General features: G+C 41.7%; 1 protein-coding gene across 1 annotated transcript in view; it reads left to right on the top strand.

Moving 5' to 3' along the window:
- LOC127568849 (latent-transforming growth factor beta-binding protein 2-like) overlaps positions 1 to 20,374 on the top strand; it is a 391,147-nt gene that overhangs the window by 115,023 nt on the left and 255,750 nt on the right. The window contains exon 4 of the mRNA XM_052013064.1: positions 14,997 to 15,193. Within this exon, the coding sequence (XP_051869024.1) occupies positions 14,997 to 15,193 (197 nt within the window). The remainder of the gene's footprint in view (positions 1 to 14,996; positions 15,194 to 20,374) is intronic.

Genomic DNA, 20,374 nt, shown 5'->3' on the forward strand with positions numbered 1-20,374 from the left:
CACTGCTGAAACCAGAACTGTTATTGGTAAAAGATATCCTCAGACAAAATTGTTAGTGTGTGGACTGATCCAGAAGGTTTGATCTGAGTCCTGAGTAGAGCAGTGAGGTTTATTGTGTTTTATATTGTATGATTATATAATTTTGAGGATCCAAACCTCTAAAAGAACTGGAGCAATTTGTTTTTCTATCAAGTCATATGTTTCCAAGGCACATCAGAAGAGTTAATAGATTTGGGACCAAGCCAAACCTGGAGATAGTTGAACAGGTATGCAAAAGCTTAGTCAGAAGGTTCAAGGAGCCTCTGTAAAGGAGGAAAGAAATGGGGAGATGGAAAAGTTGCCCTTGGAACTGAAGGTATGGCTACCACAGGTGGAGTGATTATATCTGGGGATAATCCAGAATAAGGGGAACCAGAGATGTCAGAGGATTATCTTTTTTATTGCTATGAGAAAAAAAACCTTGGGCCCTTTTCTACACCAAAGGTGCTGTATTAATGCAAACCTATTGTCACAGCTGGAAGAGATTATAGAATCAGGATGGGCAAAGCTGTGGACAGATTTGAAAACAAAATTGAGAATTTTAAAACTGAAATGATGCCAATGAAAGTCAATAAGCACATTGGTGTTAAGGGCGTCGTATCTAGATTTTTCCATGACTTATGATGTTGCCTCATTTCTATGAAATCTGAATCTGAGATAAATTGCTTCTGGAAATTGGGTGGAAACTGTAATGGAATTTTCACAGGGATTCTACAAAATGACACTAACATCAGTGAAAATCAATGGTGCTGAGGTGGAGATAGTTGAGAACTTCAAGTTCCTAGATGTACCAACATCACCAATAGCTTGTCCTAGTCCAAATACGTAGTCGCTATGGCCAAGAAAGCACACCAGCGCCTCTACTTCCTCAGAAGGGTAAGGAAATTCGGCATGTCCCTGTTGACCGTCACCAATTTTTAAGGATGCACCATAGAAAGTATCCTATCCGGAGGCATCACAGCTTGGTATGGCAACTGCTCTGCCCAAGAATATAAGAAATTGCAGAGAGTTGCAGGCACAGATCAGTCCATCATGAAAACCAGCCTCCCCTCTTGGACTCCATCTACACTTCTAGCTGCCTCGGAAGTGCAACCAACATAATAAAAGGCCCCTCCCACCCTGGACGTTCTCTTGTCTCCCCCCATCCATCAGGCAGAAAACATGCACTACCAGGCTCAAGGACAGCTTCTATCCCACTGTTATAAGACTCTTGAATGAATCTCTTGTATATTAAAGATAAACTCTTGACCTCTCAATCTATCTTGTCATGGTTCTTGCACCTTATTGTCTACCTGCGCTGCACTTTCCCTGTAACTGTAACACTACATTCTGCCTTCTGTTGTGGCTCTGCCCTTTGTGCTATCTTTATACCTATATTTTGAAATGATCTGTATGGGTGGCATGCAAAACAAAGTTATTCACTGCATCTTGGTATTTGTGGCAATAATAAACCAATGATCAATTACTAAAAATCTTCCTTACACACGTATCTGGGATTTCTGCAAAACACTTTTCAATTAAAAGCTGTTATGTATACTTAGGCATTGCAATTTAAAGTCATACTCAAATTGAGATGCGAAAAGCGTAACGGTAGTTTTATGCATATACATTAGCAGCAACTGGACTACAACTTGAAATTTTCTGTTTCTTTAATATGTAACATTTGTATCTCACCTTTTAAAAAAAAAATTAAAATAAAGCCCCATGTTAATGATTTAGATGATAATGTGGTAAACCAGATCAGCAAATTTGCAGATGATACCAAGATTGGGGTTGTAGTGGACAGTGAGGAAGGCTATCAAAGCTTGCAGCATGATCTTGACCAGCTAGGTAAATGGGCTGAAAAATGGCAGCTGGAATTTAATGCAGACATATGTAAGGTGTTGCATTTTGGGAGGACAAACCAGTGTAAGACTTATACAGTGAATGGCAGGGCTCTGAGGTGTGCGGTAGAACAGCGGGACTTGGGAATACAGATCCATAGTTCCTTGAAAGTGGCATCACAGATAGATAGGATCGTAAAGAGAGCTTTTGGCACTTTGGCCTTCATAAATCAGGGCATTGAGTACAGGAGTTGGAATGTTATGTTGAAGTAGTACACAACATTGGTGAGGCCGAATTTGGAGTATCGTCTGCCGTTTTGGTCATCTACCTACAGGAAAGATATCAATAAGCTTGAAAGAGTGCAGAGAAAATTTACAAGGTTGTTGCTGGGACTAGAGGACCTGAGTAAAAAGGTAAGGTTGAATAGGTTAGGACTTTATTCCCTAGAGTGCAGGAGAATGAGGGGAGATCTTTCAGAGGTGTACTAAATTATGAGGGGTATGGATAGGGGAAAAAGCCTGCATACATTCACCCTAAGGTTGAGTGAGACTAGAACTAGAAGACATAGATTTAGGGTGAAAGGTGAAATATTTAAGGGATATCAGAGGGGAAACTTCTTCACTCAGATGGTGGTGCGAGTGTGGAATGAGCTGCCAGTGTAAGTGGTAGATGCAGGTTCAATTGTAACATTTAAGAGAAGTTTGGATAGGTACATGAATGGGAAGGGTTTGGAAGGATATGGTCCGGATGCAGGTAGTTGGGACTAGGCAGAATACCAGTTTGGCAAGGACTAGGTGGGCTGAAGGGCCTGTTTCTGTGCTGTAGTACTCTATTAAGTTGTACAGCCAAAACCAAATAAATGCCCTAACGTTGAAGCTTGTGACCATATGCCATGTTTCAGTGATTATATGGGTACTCCATTTGCTGCTGTGCCTCTGACCAACAGACCTGTACTTATATAGCACTTCAAAGTTGAAAAGCTCCCTAGGGTGGTTTCAGATGTATGAGGAGAAAGGCTTAAAAAAGAGATTTTAAATAGGCTCAAGAGAGATGTTGTTAAGAGGTCTTAAAGGAATTGGTGAGAGCTTGAGATTGATAAGCAGTGGTTTGGAATTGTGTGGGAGGGCAAGAGCATGCACATGAGGAGGTGGCTAAAGCTGTATAATTTTTTAATGGTAAAGGGCTAACTGTTGCAGAGTAGGGTGGGATGAAATCATGGAGTAATATCATGAAGTTTTACACACCATTGTAATGGTCTTGTAAACTGGGATTTTTTCTAAAACATTTTGTTTGGGTACCCAGTACCTCACCTCAGGGCAGACTCCAACGAATGTGGACATATCATCCTAGCATAGATTCTTATCTAATATTAAGGGTATTGAAAAATATGTTCAATTTTCAGACAGTTTATCCATGACTCAAAGAATATTGAAAAATCAAAAAACAGCAGATGCTGATAATCTGAATTAAAAAACAAAATGCTGTAAATACTCAATTGGACGGACAGCATAGAGAGAAACAGAGTTAATGTTCAGATCGAAGATCTTTCATCAGAATTGGAAAAGTAAGAAATTTTAAGTTGCGAAGGGTGGGATGGGAGCAACAAAGAGGTGCAGCTAGTAGAGATGTCACCTCGTAGACCCTGTGCCCTGGATTCAGTGCTGACCTCGAGTGCTATCTGTCTGGTACTTGCAAGTTCTCCCTGTGATCATGTGGATTCCTCTCAGGAACTCTATTTTTCTTTCCACATCCCAAAAAATGTACAAGTCGGTAGGTTAATTGGCCAATGTAAATTGTCCCTAATGTGTAGATGAATGATAGAATCTGGGAGGAGTTGATAGAAATGTCAGGAGAATTTAGGCAATTGCACTGATGAACCAGCATAGACTCAGGCCAAAGTCCATATTTTGTGTTCAGTATCATAAGGAAATATGGAATAAGGGATTGAGCAAAGGGAATATTTCTGACTGGGTGAAGTCAGGGTTGCTGTGGTGATACTGTTCAGGAAGCCTTTTGGTTGATGCATTAATGAGGAAGTTAGACAGAGAGAAAGCAAAGGCTCATGTAAAAGCCTTGAAATGTGGGTCTACTGTTGCAGAAAAATGAGACCAAAAGCAAATCAGGCACCATTCTGTTGCCAGAAATCTCCAATAAAAACTGGTACTGGAAATAATCAGTGTTTTGATGAAGGTTATTAACCTGAAATGTTTCATTTTTATCACAATGAATATTTACATTGGTGAACTGTAAAACTAACTGTATTGAACTTGATTGCTAATTTGTCAGATACTTCAACAGGATACAAAAAATATACCTTTCACGTATTCTTTTAGCAGTAGTGCATGGAACAAGTAGGGTAATTAATTGATTCCATACTCCAAAAGGGGAATCCAATTCACATCGAGTTCAGGTCTGTTAATTCTTTGATACATGCTTATAACTAAAATTACAGGATGGTAAGACCCTTAAAATTAAAACCTGAACCATGTGAACTTCTGACATTTGTTCCCTTTTTAGGTGAAATCAGTAGTCTTGGCCATTATTTAAGGATCATGGAGTGAATATTTGCTTTTATTAAGGAATATCTATTGTAAAAGAAGATGGTGTGGTTGTTAGAAACCAGTAATTAACCCTCGATACATCACTAGAGTTCCACAGGGTAGAAATCCTCAGCTTAATTATCTTCATCCTATCTTTGGATGCAAGTAGTAGATAACATTTCTGTTGTAATGGTGTTAGATATTGACCATTTCCAAGAAGTATGCCAAACATTTCTGTTAATTTGTAACAAAATTTGTGTGATTGTCAACTCATACATTCTGTTCCATGGGATTCGCCTCTGACTGTAGTTTAATTGGGTTAGGTACGTATATTAATGAAATAGTCATGAGTATTCCTAATGATTCTGTCTGGCATTAAGTTGTCATCATTTTGACAGCAGGGTGTTTGAAGTTATTTGGTATTATTCTGTGCTTTATATTTCTCATAATTTGTAAAAAATTTTGGAATTCTTTAAGAATACTGTATCCTTAAAAGTCAGCATTATGTAACAGGTATGACGGATTGTCTAACAAATAATCATTGAGTTCTGCAATTTTTAAGAATATCTAGAACAGAAACAGCAAACAATGGCTCATGACTCTGAACAATACACAGAACATAGAAAAGTACAGCACAGAACAGGCCCTTCTGCCCACAATGTTGTGCCGACATAGCTAATACCTCCAACCTACAGAATGCCCATATCCCTCCATTTTCCTCTCATGTGCCCATCCAAGCCCCTCTTAAAAGCCCCCAATGACTTTGCCTCCACAATCCTATCAGGCAATGCATTCCAGGCATCCACCACTCTCTGAGTGAAAAAAACTTACCCCTCACGTCTCTTCTGAACCTACCCCCTCTCACCTTAAATGCATGATCTCTGGTATTGGATCACTCAATAATGGAAAAAAAGGTATTGCTTGTTCACCCTATCTATGCCCCTCATAATTTTATACACTTCCAACGGATCACCCCGCAACTTCCGCTATTCCAGAGAAAAGAGCCCAAGTTTGTCCAACCTCTCCTGGTACACATGCCCTCTAATCCAGGCAGTATCCCAATAAACCTCCTCTGCACCTTCTCTAAAGCCTCGACATCCTTCCTGTAGTGAGGTGTCCAGAATTGCATGCAGTACTCTAAGTACGGCCTAACCAGAGTTCTATAGAGATGCATCATAACTTATTGACTCCTATACCTCTATTAATGAAAGCAAGCATTCCATAAGCCTTCTTAACCACCCTGTCTACCTGTGTAGTCACTTTCAATGAGCCATGGACTTGCACCCCAAGGTCTCTCTGCTCTTCAACACTGTTAAGGGTCTTGCCCTTAAGGGTGTACTGCCTCTTGACATTAGTCCTACCAAGGTACAACACCTCACATTTATCCAGGTTAAAATCCATCTGCCATTTCTCTGCCCACATCTGCAACTGATCTGTATCACGCTGTATCCATCGTGAGTCTTCTACATTATTCACAACTCCACCAATCTTGGTATTGTCTGCAAACTTACTAACTCACCCATCAACATACTCATCCAGGTCATTTATATACATCACAAACAGCAGAGGTCCTAGCACAGATCCCTGTGGAACACCACTACTCACAGGCCTCCAGCCCGAATAAGTCCCTTCAACCACCACCCTCTTTCTATGGGCAAGCCAGTTCTGGATCCACACAGCCAATTCTCCACTGACCCCATGCATCTGAACTTTCTTGATTAACCTATTATGTGGGACCTTGTCAAATGCCTTACTGAAGTCCATATAGATGACATCCACAGCTCTACCTCTCTCGCCAACTTGTCAAAAAACTCAAACAGGTTAGTATGGCACGACTTGCCCCACACAAAGCAATGCTGGCTTTCCATAATCAAGCCATTGGATTCCAGATGCTGGTATATCCTATCTCTAAAAATTTTCTCCAGCAATTTCCCTACAATTGACATGAAAATCACTGGTCTATAGTTCCCTGGATTTTCCCTTATTCCTTTCTTAAGTAGAGGAACAACATTAGCTACTCGTCAGTCTTCCGGGACCTCACCCGTGGTCAAAGAGGACACAAAGATACTGGTTAAGGCCCCAGCAATTTCCTCCTTCGCCTCCCTCAGTAACCTGGCGTATATCCCATTGGGTCCTTGGGACTTATTCACCTTAATACTGTTTAGAAGACCTAACACTGCCTCCTCCTTGAACCCCTAATGCCCTAACATGTTTACGCCCTCAGTTCCAATTTCTGCATCCTGCATGTGCCTTTCCTGGGTGAATACTGAAGAGAAATACTCATTCAGAACCTCACCCACATCCTCTGCATCCAAACATAGATTCCCTTCTTTATCCTTAAGTGGTCCTGTCCTTTCCCTCGTTATCCTCTTATTGCTTACGTAGGTATAGAATGCCTTTGGATTCTCCTTAATCCTACTTGCTATGGACTTTTCATGGCTCCTCCTGGCTTTCCTAATTCCTTTCTTGAGTTCATTTCTAGCTTCTCTATAGTCCTCACATACTCTATCTGATCCTAACTTCTGAAGCCCTACATACTTGTCGTTTTCCTTCTTGACTAAGTTCATCACTTCTCTGGACTTCCAAGGTACCTTTATTTTGCCATTCATGATCCTTAAACACTTTCCACATGTCCGACGTGGACTTGCCAGCAAAAAGGTATTCCCAGTTTACTCTACCTAGTTCTTGCCTTATGCCTTCATAATTAGCCCTGCTCCAATTTAAAACCCTCCTGCTAGCCCCACACCTAGCCTTATCTATAGATACCCTGAAAGTTAATGAGCTGTGGTCACTGTTCCCCAATTGCTCACCCACTGATAGGTGAGTCACCGGGCCAGGCTCATTAACCAACACCAGGTCCGGAATAGCCTCTTCCCTTGTTGGACTGTCAACATATTGATTTAAGAACCCCTCCTGGATATACCTAACAAATTCTGCCCCATCTTACCCCCTTGCACTAAAAAAGGTCCCAATTTATATTAGGGAAGTTGAAGTCTCCTGTGACTACAACCCTGTAATTTTAACACATTTCCCTGATCTGTTTGCATATATGTTCCTCAATGTCCTGGTGGCTATTGGGAGGTCTATAGTACACCCCCAAGTCACCCTTCCTATTCCCGAGTTCTACCCATATAGACTCTGTATTCGAGCCCTCCGTTATGTCTCCCTGGATTGCAGCTGATATATTATCTCTAATTGGTATTGCAACTCCTCCCCCTCTTTTACACCCCTCCCTATTCTTCCTAAAACTTCGAAACCCTGGTACATCGATCACCCATTCCTGTCCCTCCCTCAATCAAGTCTCTGTAATGGCCACAACATCATAGTTTCATGTACTGATCCATGTTCTTAAGTTCATCACTCTTGTCCATAATACTCCTAACATGAAAGTACAAACATTTCAAATCATTCATCCCATCACATCTGTTATTAAGAATCTTCCTAATACTACATTCCCTGACATCAGCTCTCCTGCCTGTTCCCTCACTTACTGACCTGTTGTTCCAGTTCCCATTCCCCCTGCAAAGCTAGTTTAAACTTTCCCCAGTAGCATTACCAAACCTCCCTGCCAGGATATTGGTTCCTCTCCAGTTCAGGTGCCATCTGTCCCTCTTGTACAGGTCACCCCTTCCCCAGAAAAGGTTCCAATAATCCAAGAACTTGAAACACTGCCCCCTGCACCACATCCCCAGCCATTCATTTGTCTGTGCAATCATCCTGTTGTTTCCTTCACTGGCTCGTGGCACCAGGAGTAATCTGGAAATTACTACCTTGGAGGTCCTGTTCTTCAACCACCTTCCTAACTCCCTATACTCATTGCGTAGGACCTCCACCCCTCTCCTGCCTATGTCATTGGTACCAATATGCACCACGACCTCTGGCTGCTCACCCTCGCCCTTAAGAATATTCTGTAACCACACCGAGACATCCAGCACCCTAGACCCGGGAGGCAACACACCATCCTGGCATTTCTTTTGTGATCGCAGAATCTCCTGTCTGTCCCCCTAACTATCAAGTCCCCTATGGCTATCACTCTGCCTGACTTCACCCTTCCCTTCTGAGCTTCAGAGCTGACCACAGTTCTACTGGCCTGACTGCTGCTGCCTTGCCCAGATAGGTCATCCCCCTCAGCAGTATCCAAAGGGGTATACTTGTTGCTGAGAGGAATGGCCACAGGGGGACCCTGCTCTGACTTTTGTTTTCCCCCCTATCTCTCTCAGTGCTCACCCATCCACTACCTGAATCCTGCACTCTGGGTGTAACCACCTGCTCAACAGTCCTATCTATGATTCACTCAGCCTCCTGGATGATCCTTAGTTCATTCAACCCCAGCTCCAGCTCCTTAATCTGGTCTTTCAGGAGCTGAAGTTGGCTGTACTTCCCGCAGGTATAGTCATCAGGGAGACCATTAAGTTTCATAAATTCCCACATCCTACAGGAGGAGCATTCCATTGCCATATCTACCATCCTGCCTACACTGTACTGGGAATCTAAGACCAAAGCAACAATAATAAAAGGACAAACTGACCCTTTTTACCTGTTCTTTTGCTTCTGCCTCTTCTCACCGAGTCTCTGGAGTCAAAGCCTCTAATTTCCCACTCTGACTCTAGCCCACTTCAACGATGGCCGCTCTGCTGGACCCTACCTCTCTTTTATGGTTAAAGATCCCAAGCAAGGAGAGAAGGAAAACAACTCACCAGGTCAGATGACTGTCTGCTCTCTTCCTACTGCTGCCGCTTCCCGCGCCTGTGCACAGGATTCTCTGTTGGATTTGCCCACTGATGGGCCTCTCACGTTTTATCACATATGAACTCCAATATTCCACCTCTGTCATTTTCCACAACACTGGAGCAAATGAGTTGGAGGGTAGATTGTTAGTGAATGAGAAGAGGCAAGGGGGATAGAAAAAGGGATTGGGTAAGCAGGACAAGGATCATGTGAGGCAGGGAGAGGCTTGTGTGGGGATGGCTGGAGACTGGATCATACGCGAGTGAATGGGTGGGGCTCCATGAGATCTGCACGGGTTGCAAAGGGATATGTGGTCAGGCCTAGCAGAGCTGATAACAGGAAGAGGTCAGTCAGGTGATGAAGCAATATGGCTGAAGATATTGGCAGCAAATGTGAGATCAATCATGGAGGGAAATAAAAGAGGTCATCTGTTTGGAGCAAGTTGGACTTCACTTTTGTAGAGCAACGACATTTATGTGGAAGCAAGCAGCAGTCCTCGGATTAAAACCTGGTTCAATGCTTAAAGCCTCATTTATGCAGTAGAATTTTGTGTAAGTCAATCAGACAAGCATTATATGCCCTTTGCCATCACTGTGCATGTTCGGTGGCTTCCGTGTGCTAGCATGTATTGCACAGAAGCACCCAAAATAATTTTGGCCCATGGTCTTCTGCCCTAGCCAATAAACAGCCCTTCAAAGCCCAATGTTTGGGTATTCCAGTCGAGAAGTTCCCCTGCTGTCTCATGAGGGGAAAAATGTTTAAAACTATTTAGGTAATCATACTGCCTGTGCAGGAAAAAGAGGAAATAGTTTGTAAGAGAGAATATATCAAATAGTACGAAATTAATTTCTCATTCTGCAATAATATGCATGCTGACGGCAATATCAGTTATTAGTAGTTTGAAATGTTGTATTGAAACAGAATCTCAAATTTCTGTAAATTTTCTTGGAGTTGTTGTTTGTTTTCTGCATATTAATGGAGACTGTCTTGGAGACTTCATGATCTTACCATGAACTGCAGCAACCTAGGCTGGCTGGCAGGCAACAGAACGGGCAATTGCTGCCTTCCTGTGAGAGGACAGAAAATGCATACTTCATTGGCTCATTGGCACTCACTTGAGTCTGCACCTCAATAATCTTGGTGCTGTGCTGTTAAATCCTAGTACTCAAAGGCATGATGGCAGATGTCTGAACTTCTGTTGAAACATTCAGACCTAGTGTGGCTTCTACCTATGTTGCTATGGAAGCTTAGACCTTGGCTATCAGACACTACATCATTATTGGATGCACAAGATGTAAAATGGAACAGGCCATTGCTTCCATGCTAGAAAGGATGGGACCCAGTCTTCACAAAAAGCAATGTTCTGGGCTGCAGGTAGACTGTCCCATGCTCCTTGAGATTACACACAGCACCACCACACTAAGTCTCTAACCACCTTGGCTTCCCTCATCACTTTTACCTGACAGACATACTGCACAATATGCAGCACATCTAAGTTCCAAATTTATGGAAACCAAGAGCTAAGTACTCAAAATAAGCAGTTCTAATATGTGCATTCCATGGTGGATGGTCAAACAGAGTTTTCATAGGAATCTGGAGCTGTATATATTATGTATTATAGTTGCACATTGCAACTATTTCTAATGTTTCAATGCACAAAAATTATGTTGCTTAATTGAAATAGTTTGAGAGTTCAGTGTAATATCTATTGAAAACAAAGCATAATAACACTAGAGAAGTATTCCTTCTGTAATTCTAATAAATTTGAGGATGTGACAAAGGACATTGATGAAAGTAGAGCAGTGGATGTGCTGTACATGGATTTTAGTAAGGCGTTTGATAAGGTTCGTCATGGAAGGCTCATTCAGAAAACCAGGAGGCATGGGATCCAGGGAAGCTTGGCTGCGTGGATTCAGAATTGGCTCGCCCATAGAAGATAGAGGGTGGTGGTAGATGGAGCATATTCTGCCTGGAGGTCAGTGACCAGTAGTGTTCCATAGGCATTGTTCTGGGACTCCTGCTCTTTGTGATTTTTATAAATGATTTGGATGAGGATGTGAAAGGGTGGGTTAGTAAGTTTGCTGATGTTGGCTAAGGTTGGTGGTGTTGTGGATAGTGTAGAAGGTTGCTGTAGATTACAACAGGACATTGATAGGATGCAGAACTGGGCTGAGAAGTGGCAGATGGAGTTCAACCTAGAAAAGTGTGAAGTGATACACTTTGGAAAATCAAATTTGAAGGCAGAATACAAGGTTAATGGCAGGACTCTTAGCAGTGTGGAGGAACAGAGGGATCTTGGGGTCCACGTCCATAGATCCCTCAAGGTTGCCGTGCAGGTTGATAGGGTTGTTAAGAAGGCGTATGGTGTGTTGCCCTTCATTAGTCAGGGTATTGAGTTCAAGAGCCGCCAGGTAATGTTGCAGCTCTATAGAACTCTGGTTAGACCACACTTGGAGAATTGTGTTCAGTCTGGTCGCCTCATCATAGGAAGGATGTGGAAGCATTAGAGAGGGTGCAGAGGAGATTTACCAGGATGCTGCCTGGATTGGAGGGCATGTCATATGAGGATAGGTTGAGTAAGCTAGGGCTTCTCTCATCCTCCTTCTCTCCAAAGAGAAGTGACTTGATAGAGATGTACAAGATGACAAAAGGCATAGATTGAGTGGATAGAGACTTTTTCCCAGGGTGAAAATGGCTAACAGGAGGGGTCATAATTTTCAGATGATTTTGGAGGAAGGTATAAGGGGGATGTCAGAAGTAGGTTTTTTACAGAGAGTGGTGGGTGCATGGAACGCACTGCCAGCAGAGATTGTGGGGGCAGATTCGTCAGGGATACGTAAAAGACTTTTGGGTAGCCTCATGAATGATAGAAAAATGGAGGGCTATGTGGGAGGGAAGGGTGAGATACACCTTAGAGCAGGACTCTGGGCCGAAGGGCCTGTACTGTGCCGTAATGTTTTATATGTTCTATGGAAGACTGAGTAAGTTTGTAACCTAAAATCTCCCAGCTGCACCAAGCAAACTATATATGATGTTAAAATTAATTTAGTTTTAAAGTAAATTTCATTGTAGTTTATTGTATATAAATTAGTTCTGTTCTCCTAATGATTTTCGAGTTGCTAGGATTTCATGGAATAAAAAATTTCAATGTTGTTGAAAGTTCATGTCGGCTGATAAAGACAAGCATGCGGCATGCCTTCACCATCATCCTGTGTAATTGTATTACTATTTTCAGGGAACTATGTACTTGTACCCCAGTATCTCTCTGTTCAACAACACTCCCAGGGCCTTGCCATTCATTATGTATGTACTGCCCTGGTTTAACTTCCCAAAATGCATCACCTTGCACTTGTCTGAGTTAAATTCCACCTACCATTCCTTTATCCACTTTCCCAGTTGATTATATCCTGTTGTAACCTTAGACAACCTTCTTCATTGTCCACTACACCATCAATTCTGATGTCATCCACATATTTACAAATCATGCCACTGGCATTCTCATCTGAATCATTAATATATATGACAAACAACAGAAGACTGTTGAAGACCAATCCCTGTGGCACACCATGGGTCACAGGCCACCAATCTGAGAAACAATCCTCCATTACCACCCTCTGTCCCCTTCCACCAAACCAATTTTATATCCATTTGGCTAGCTCATCCTGGATCCCACGTGATCTAACCTTCCAGATCAGCCTACCATGCAGGACCTTGTCAAAAGCCTAGCAAGTCCATGTAGACAGCATTTACTGCCCTGCCCTTGTCAATCCTCTTGATCATCCCTTCATAAAACTCAATCAAATTCCTGAGACATGATTTCCCACACACAAAGCCATGCGGACCATCCCCAATCAGTGCTTGCCTTTCCATATGCAAGTAGATCCTGTCTCTTCAGGGTCCCCTCTAGTAACTTTCCCACCACTGACGTGTGGCTCATCAGCTTGTACTTCCTGGGTTGTCCTTGCAACCCTTCTTAAATAGAGGCATAGTATTAGCCACACTCTAGTCTTCTAATACTTCACCAGTGGCTAAGGAAGAGAGAAAAATCTATGCCAGAGCCCCAGCAACTTCTTCCTTTGCTTCCCACAATGTTCTAGGACACACTTGATCAGTCCCCAGGGTTTTATACACTTTCATGTACCTCAATACCACCAGCATCTCCTCTTAGGACATCACTGTTCTCATTTCCGAAATCTCTAGCGTCCATGACCTTCTCCATGGTACATACAGATGAGAAGTATTATTTAAGACCTTGCCCATCTCCTGCATCACCACACAGAGGCGACCACACTGATCCTTAAGGGGACCTATTATCTCCCCTGTTACCTTTTTGCTCTTAATATACCTATATAATCTTTTAGGATTCTCTACCTTATCTGTCAAGGATATCTCATGTTCCCTTGTTGCCCTCCTCATTTCCTTCATAAGTATCCTCCTGCATCTGTTATACTCCTCAAGGGATTTGCTTGATCCCAGCTGCCTATACCTTCTTTCTCCTGACCAGAGCTTCAATATCTCTCTTCAGCCATGGTTGCCTCATCCTGCCAGCCTTGGTCTTCTCTCTAACAGGAAGCTGTTGTCCCTGAAATTCTCCTATCTCACTTTGAAAGCCTCCCACTTTTACTTACTATCAGCCTCTCCTGATTAGCTTTGCAAGTTTCTGCCCATTGCCATCAAAATGAGCCTTGTCCCAATTTAGGACTTCAACTTATGGACCAGTCCTATGTCTTTCCACAACTATTTTAAAGTTAATAGAGTTATGGTCACTGGTCCCAAAGTGGTCTCCCACTGAGCCACTTGCCCAGCCTCATTTCCCAATAGCATGTTGAGTGCTGCTCCCTTTCTAGTCGGGCCATCTACACATTGTTTGAGAAAACTTTCCTGGACACACATAAAAAATTCTACTGCTTCCAAATCCTTAGCAGTGTAGCAGTCCCAGTCAATATTATGGAAGTTAAAATCACCTACTATTATGACCCTATTATTCCTACAGCTATCTGTGATTTCTCTAAATATCTGCTCCCTTAATTCTCACTAACTATTAGGCCTATTGTACAATCCCATCAAAGTGATCACCTCCTTATCTCTGCCTCACTGGATGATCCCCCAGGAATATCCTCTCTAAATGCTACTCCTTAACGTTCTCCTTAATCAAAACTCTGACTCCGTCTGCTCTGGATTCTGTTGTAATCTACTGTTAGAGGACTAGAGGACCTTATCAGAGAGCAGAAATCAAGCTGTGGGCTGTGATATTTGGAGGAGAGAACAAGCACTCAGTTGCACTGTACTGTCTAGGAATACAAGATGACCGAGAGGAGAGGCTACAAATCTCAAATTTCTTTGGATAGTGATGCCCTGTTCTTTTTCCTGGAATAAGAACATGCTTTAACCTTTAAGCCTTAAGTAGGGGAAGGACCCATGGCCTTGATTTTTATGAAAATTAAATCCACCATATCTCAACTTGTCCCTCATGCCTCAAAGGCTGTTTTGTGTAACCAGAGCTCTTATATGTGCAATCCCCTCTAAAGTTATAGGATATATGGGTCATTGAAATATATAGCAGGATATCAGTGTTATGAGAATGCTCTTATTGGATAAATAATAGTTGGACAAAATAGAGAATATTGCAGTAACCAAATTTATGTAAAAAGAAATATTTCTTTCCATGTGTACATATGTCCACCTGGAGTGAAATTTAATCATGTGTATACATTTGTGAAATGCTTCTGAAATTCTTGGTTATTTATGTAACCAAAAATTTTACAATTTTTTGAAGAATAAAACTCCAATTTAAGAAAATGATTTGATTCTTAAGTTAAATTTTAACATTTTGAGTTTTATTTATGATGCTTTTTTTCCCAACAGTCCACAAACTAATTATGGACACCATGTTAATACTCAGCAATTGACAGGAACATCACGTATGGTGAAACACTTATCAAATGGAAATGGACAGCTACTGTCCAATTCACTATTTGACAGAAATGGACAGGCGCAGGTTCAGAACCGTTTTGCTACAAATGGACAAGTAATAGCAGAAAATGAAAATGCACTACCACGAGGTGAGTGACAGAAACAACTTTGTGCTTTAAATATCATACAATTTTATTACAACTTGACAGGCAAAATTTGATAAACTTTTGAACACTCTTTTGTTAATCTTTATTTTGTTTCCCTTCACCTGGCCAGTTTGACACATTAATATTTAAAATGACAAGCATACAATCTGGTTTCACACTAATATCAATTCTTTCTGAAGCAGTAACAGAGTATGAGTTCCCAAACCATGACCCTTTTTGATTTTTAAAAGACCACAGAAAATTCTCAAAATACTCGCCAAGCCAGTGGAAAGACAAACAAAGTTACTATTTTGAGATACTGACTTTTCATCAGAATTGGAATAATCAAGAGATAAATAAGTTTTAAGATGCAGAGAACTCACTGAGCTTGTTTGTTATCTGAATAAATTGTTACAGCATCCATTGGTCAGCTCTTTAGCATGGAACAAATTGTGAACCAAGTGAACTGTGACTGAAATTTGCATCCATTTTGTGTGGATGCTGATCTTGCACTTGTACTCAATGTCATCTCTCAACATCAAACATATGTATGTGCATCATTCATATTCACTGATATATTCTCAAATGCAGTACAATTTTTATTGTACATTAAAATATTATATTCAACTAATGTACTTCAGTAGAATAATGGCAGCTAGATAACTAATAAGATAGATTGCCCATCACCTTGAAGTGCGATAATCTTGTTGAAAACTACTAACAATTATTTTAAATTGTACGCTGAGATGTTCACTTGAACCACCTATTTTAAGCATTGTGCAATTGAAAATTGACTTTACTCTGAGTGAACCACTTCTGGTCAATTTCACTTCACTCTGGAAAATTGAACAGGCGTGTCCAGGAATAGTTCACACCTACATCTTTACGCAATCACCTTGTGCACGCATATCACTTTTTGCATGTTAGGCTGCCCCTTTGCAGTCCTCATCTATGTCTTCTGGAGCAGAAGTATGTGATTTCATTTTCTTAGGAACTTGCACAAGAACTACTCTTACGTAGACCATCTGCTTTTCTCCATGGATTCTGCCTGGCCTGCTGAGTTCCTCCAGCATCATAGTGTTTTTCGTCTAGATTCCAGCATCTGCAGTCCTTTGTTTCTCTACTCTTTCCTCCTTGCCTGCTAAGAGTCAACTTTTGTCCAGTGACTCATAATATGTGGCTCTCTCTCTCTCTCTCTCTGTCTGTCTGTCTCTCTCTCTCTCTCTGTCTCTCTCTCTCTCTCTCTCACACACACACACACACTTTCACTCTCTCTGCACCTCCAATCCTACAATCTCTGTTTTCATCATTTCTGGACATTATCCAATTTTTAGCTGGCTAGGCTTTAAACTCAGGCCTTCCCTCCTTCGATCTGTGTGCTGCTTATCTCTGATGAAGGGTCTCGACCCGAAATGTCCACTATTTATTTCCCTCCATAGATGCTGCTTGACATGCTGAGTTCCTCCAGCTTTTTGAATGTGTTACTCCAGATTCCAGCATCTGCAGAATCTCTTGTGTCTCTGTTTTGCTGCTTATCTCTTTTCCTTTAAGATGTCTCAAGAACTTCTCTCTTTGAGCAATCCTTTTATTATTTGTTCTAATATTTCTTTATTTGCCTATACTCCCGTGAAGTGCCTTCGGACACACTTCCACTTTAACATGTCATAGAAATGTAGATTTATGTTGTTAATGCTATTCTTATTAAAACTTGAAACATAACTGTTCTGGTTCTCCTTTTTGACCTAACATACAAAAATTAAAATGAAAACTCTGTGTAATTAAACAATTTCTATTTGCAATGATATTTGCATAACTTTTTGTTTACTTTGTTCATCAGATCTCCATCCCCCTCTCTTCCACTAGTCCCTTAAAGTTTCCCCTGCCATCAAAAGAGCTAGTTGTCAGCAAATAAGGGCAAGGTCATTATGAGGTAGATTGTAAGGTCAAGAGTTCATCTTATTGTACTAGGGAACTGTTTAACAGTCTTATAACAGTGGGATAGAAGCTGACCTTGAGCCTGGTGGTAGGTGCTTCCATGCTTTTTTTTTATCTTCTGCCCGATGCGAGAGGGGAGAAGGGAGGATGTCCAGGGTGAGTGGGGTCTTTGATTATGTTGGCTGCTTTACTGAGGCAGCGAGAAGTATGGACAGAGTCCATGGAGGGGAGGCTGGTTTCCATGATGTGCTGAGCTTTATCCACAACTTTCTGCAGTTTCTTGCAGTCCCGGGCAGAGCAGTTGCCATACCAAGTCGTGATGCATCCAGATAGGATGCTTTCTATAGAGCGTCAATAAAAATTGGTGAGTGTCAAAGGGGACATTCCAAATTTCTGTAGCCTCCTGAGGAAGTAAAGCACTGGTGAGCTTTCTTGGCCATGGTGTCTACGTGGTTGGACCAGGACAGGCTGTTGGTGATGTTCACTCCTAGGAACTTGAAGCCCTGAGAAATGGTGTGGAATTTGCACTTTTTCCTTGTAATCCATGTATTTCATCCCACATTCCAAAGATGTGCAGGTTGGTAGGTTAATTGACCATTTAAATTGCCCTATTGTGTAGATGAGTAGTAGAATTTGGTGGAGTTGATGACAACAAAGGGGAGCAAAAAAAAGATTATTGTAAATGGGTTATTGATCATTGGCACGGACTCAGTGGGTCAAAGGGCCTTTTTTGGGTGCTGTATCTCTCTGTGCCTCCATTTCTGTTATGAAGGGTTAAAAACCAGGGGACATACATGTAAAGTAATTGTTTAGAAGTAGATGGGTGAAAAATTTTCCACCCAGAGGGTAGTTGGTGCTTGGAACTCACAGCCTGAAAGGGTGGCGGAGGTAGAGACTGTCATCACATTTAAAAGGTGCTTGGATGTATATTTAAAGAGCTGTAATCTACAGGGTCGTGGACCTAGTGCTGGAATGTAGGATGGGCAGAATAAGCTGAACAGCCTTCTGTGTTGTTAGTTTTCTATGATTGTGGCTGCCATGGCATAGTTGGTAGTACTTTTGCTTTTCAGTCAGATGAATACATAGCAAAGACAAAAACACACACATCTAGGCTGAAAACATCATTACAATAGTGTACAAAGCCCTCAATATCAGAAGTGTTATTTTTTAAAATGAAACATTTAATTGAATCCAGATCTGCTGTCTCAACAGACATCAATGGTTCCTGGCTCTATATGGAAGAACACCAGGAGCATCGAGCAACATAACAAAATCTGATTATCTGGTCATATTGATCCTGCTATTTATAGGAGCTTACTATGCACAATTTTTTTCATATTTTTGAACATTACAACCATAACTGCCCTTCAGCAGTTCTTCATTAGCTGTAAATTGTCTTTGAAAAGTATATTAAATTCAAGTATTTGGTTCTTAACCAAATTATAACACCTTTTAGCTAGATAGTTGTAAGGTGTTTGGAATGCAGGAATGAGGAAATTATGCTATGATTATACAATAACTAGTTGAAGCCTTTTTTGGTGTACTGTGTACAGTTTTGGTCTCCCAGACAACCTCGACCCACTGCAATTTGCCTACTGCCAAAACAGGTCTATGGCGGATGCCCGTTCCCTGGCCCTACAGTCATCTTTGGAGCATCTGAACAGTAAAGATACCTACATTAGCCTATTGCTTATTGACTATAGCTCCACGTTCAATACTATAATTCCAAGCAAACTCATCACCAAGCTCCGAGACCTGGGACTCAACACCTCCCTCTGCAACTGGATCCTTGACTTCCTGACCAACAGACAGCAATCAGTAAGGACAGATAGCAACACCTCTGCCATGATTATACTCAACATGGGTGCTCCGCAAGGCTGCATCCTCAGTCCCCTATTCTACTCCCTATGCATTCATGACTGCGTGGCCAAATTCTGCTCTAAATCCATCTACAAGTTTGCAAATGACACCACCGTAGTGGGCCATATCTCAATTAACGATGAGTCAGAATACAGGAAAGAGATAGAGAGCTTCGTAACACGGTGTCTTGACAACAACCTTTCCCTCAATGTCAGCAAAACAAAAGAGCTGGTCATTGACTTCAGGAGGGGAGCAATGCACATGCTCCTGTCTTCATCAATGGCACTGAGGTTGAGAGGGCTGAGAGCTTCAAGTTCCTAGGAGTGAATATCACCAATAGCCTGTACTGGTCCAATCATGTGGACGCCATGGCCAAAAAAGCTCACCAGCGCCTCTACTTCCTCAGGAGGCTGAAGAAATTTGGCATGTCCCTGTCAACCCTTACCAATTTTTATCGATGCACCATAGAAAGCATCCTATCCAGAAGCATCATGGCTTAGTATGGCAATTGCTCTGCCTGTGACTGCAAGAAACTGCAGAGAGTTGTGGACACAGCTCAGCACGTCACAGAAACTAGCCTTCCCTCCATGGACTCTGTCTATACTTCTCGCTGCCTCAGTAGAACAGCCAACATAATCAAAGAGCCCACCCACCCGGGATATTCTCTCCCCCCTCTGGGCAGAAGATACAAAAGCCTGAAAGCACCTACCACCAGGCTCAAAGACAGCTTCTATCCCGCTGTTATCAGACTATCGAACAGTTCCCTAGTACGATAAGATGGACTCATGACCTCATCATCTACCTTGTTATGACCTTGCGCCTTATTGTCTACCCGTACTGCACTTTCTTTGTAGCTGATACACTTTATACTGCATTCTGTTATTGTTTTACCTGTACTACCTCAATGCACTGTGTAATGATTTGATCTATATGAATGGTATGGAAGACAAGCTTTTCACTGTATCTTGGTACATGTGAATAATAAAGCAATTCCAATTCCAATTCCAAGGTAGACCTACTTGCCTTACAGCCAGTGCAGTGTGGATTCCATAGGTTGATTTCTGAACATAAAAACTTAACAGCCTACACTTGGTTCTGTTTTGTTCAGCTCCTCACACCTGCTCCACCATTCAATGAGATCTTTTACTTCTGTGCCACTTCCAAGATTAACTCCATTTCCCTTATGTCCCATATTATCTAAAAATCTATGGATCTCTGCTCTAAATCTATAGATCTCTGTCTCCACAAAAAATTACTACCCTCTGAAGGTAAAAAAAAACTTTTCCACTCTCCTGAATGGACAACTGCTTATTCTGAGACTGTGTGACCCATGGACCTAGACAGCATCCCCTTGGGAAGCATCATTTACACATATACTCATAAAGCCAT

The sequence above is a fragment of the Pristis pectinata genome, chromosome 1, assembly GCF_009764475.1.
Source record: "Pristis pectinata isolate sPriPec2 chromosome 1, sPriPec2.1.pri, whole genome shotgun sequence".
Lineage (NCBI taxonomy): Eukaryota > Metazoa > Chordata > Chondrichthyes > Rhinopristiformes > Pristidae > Pristis > Pristis pectinata.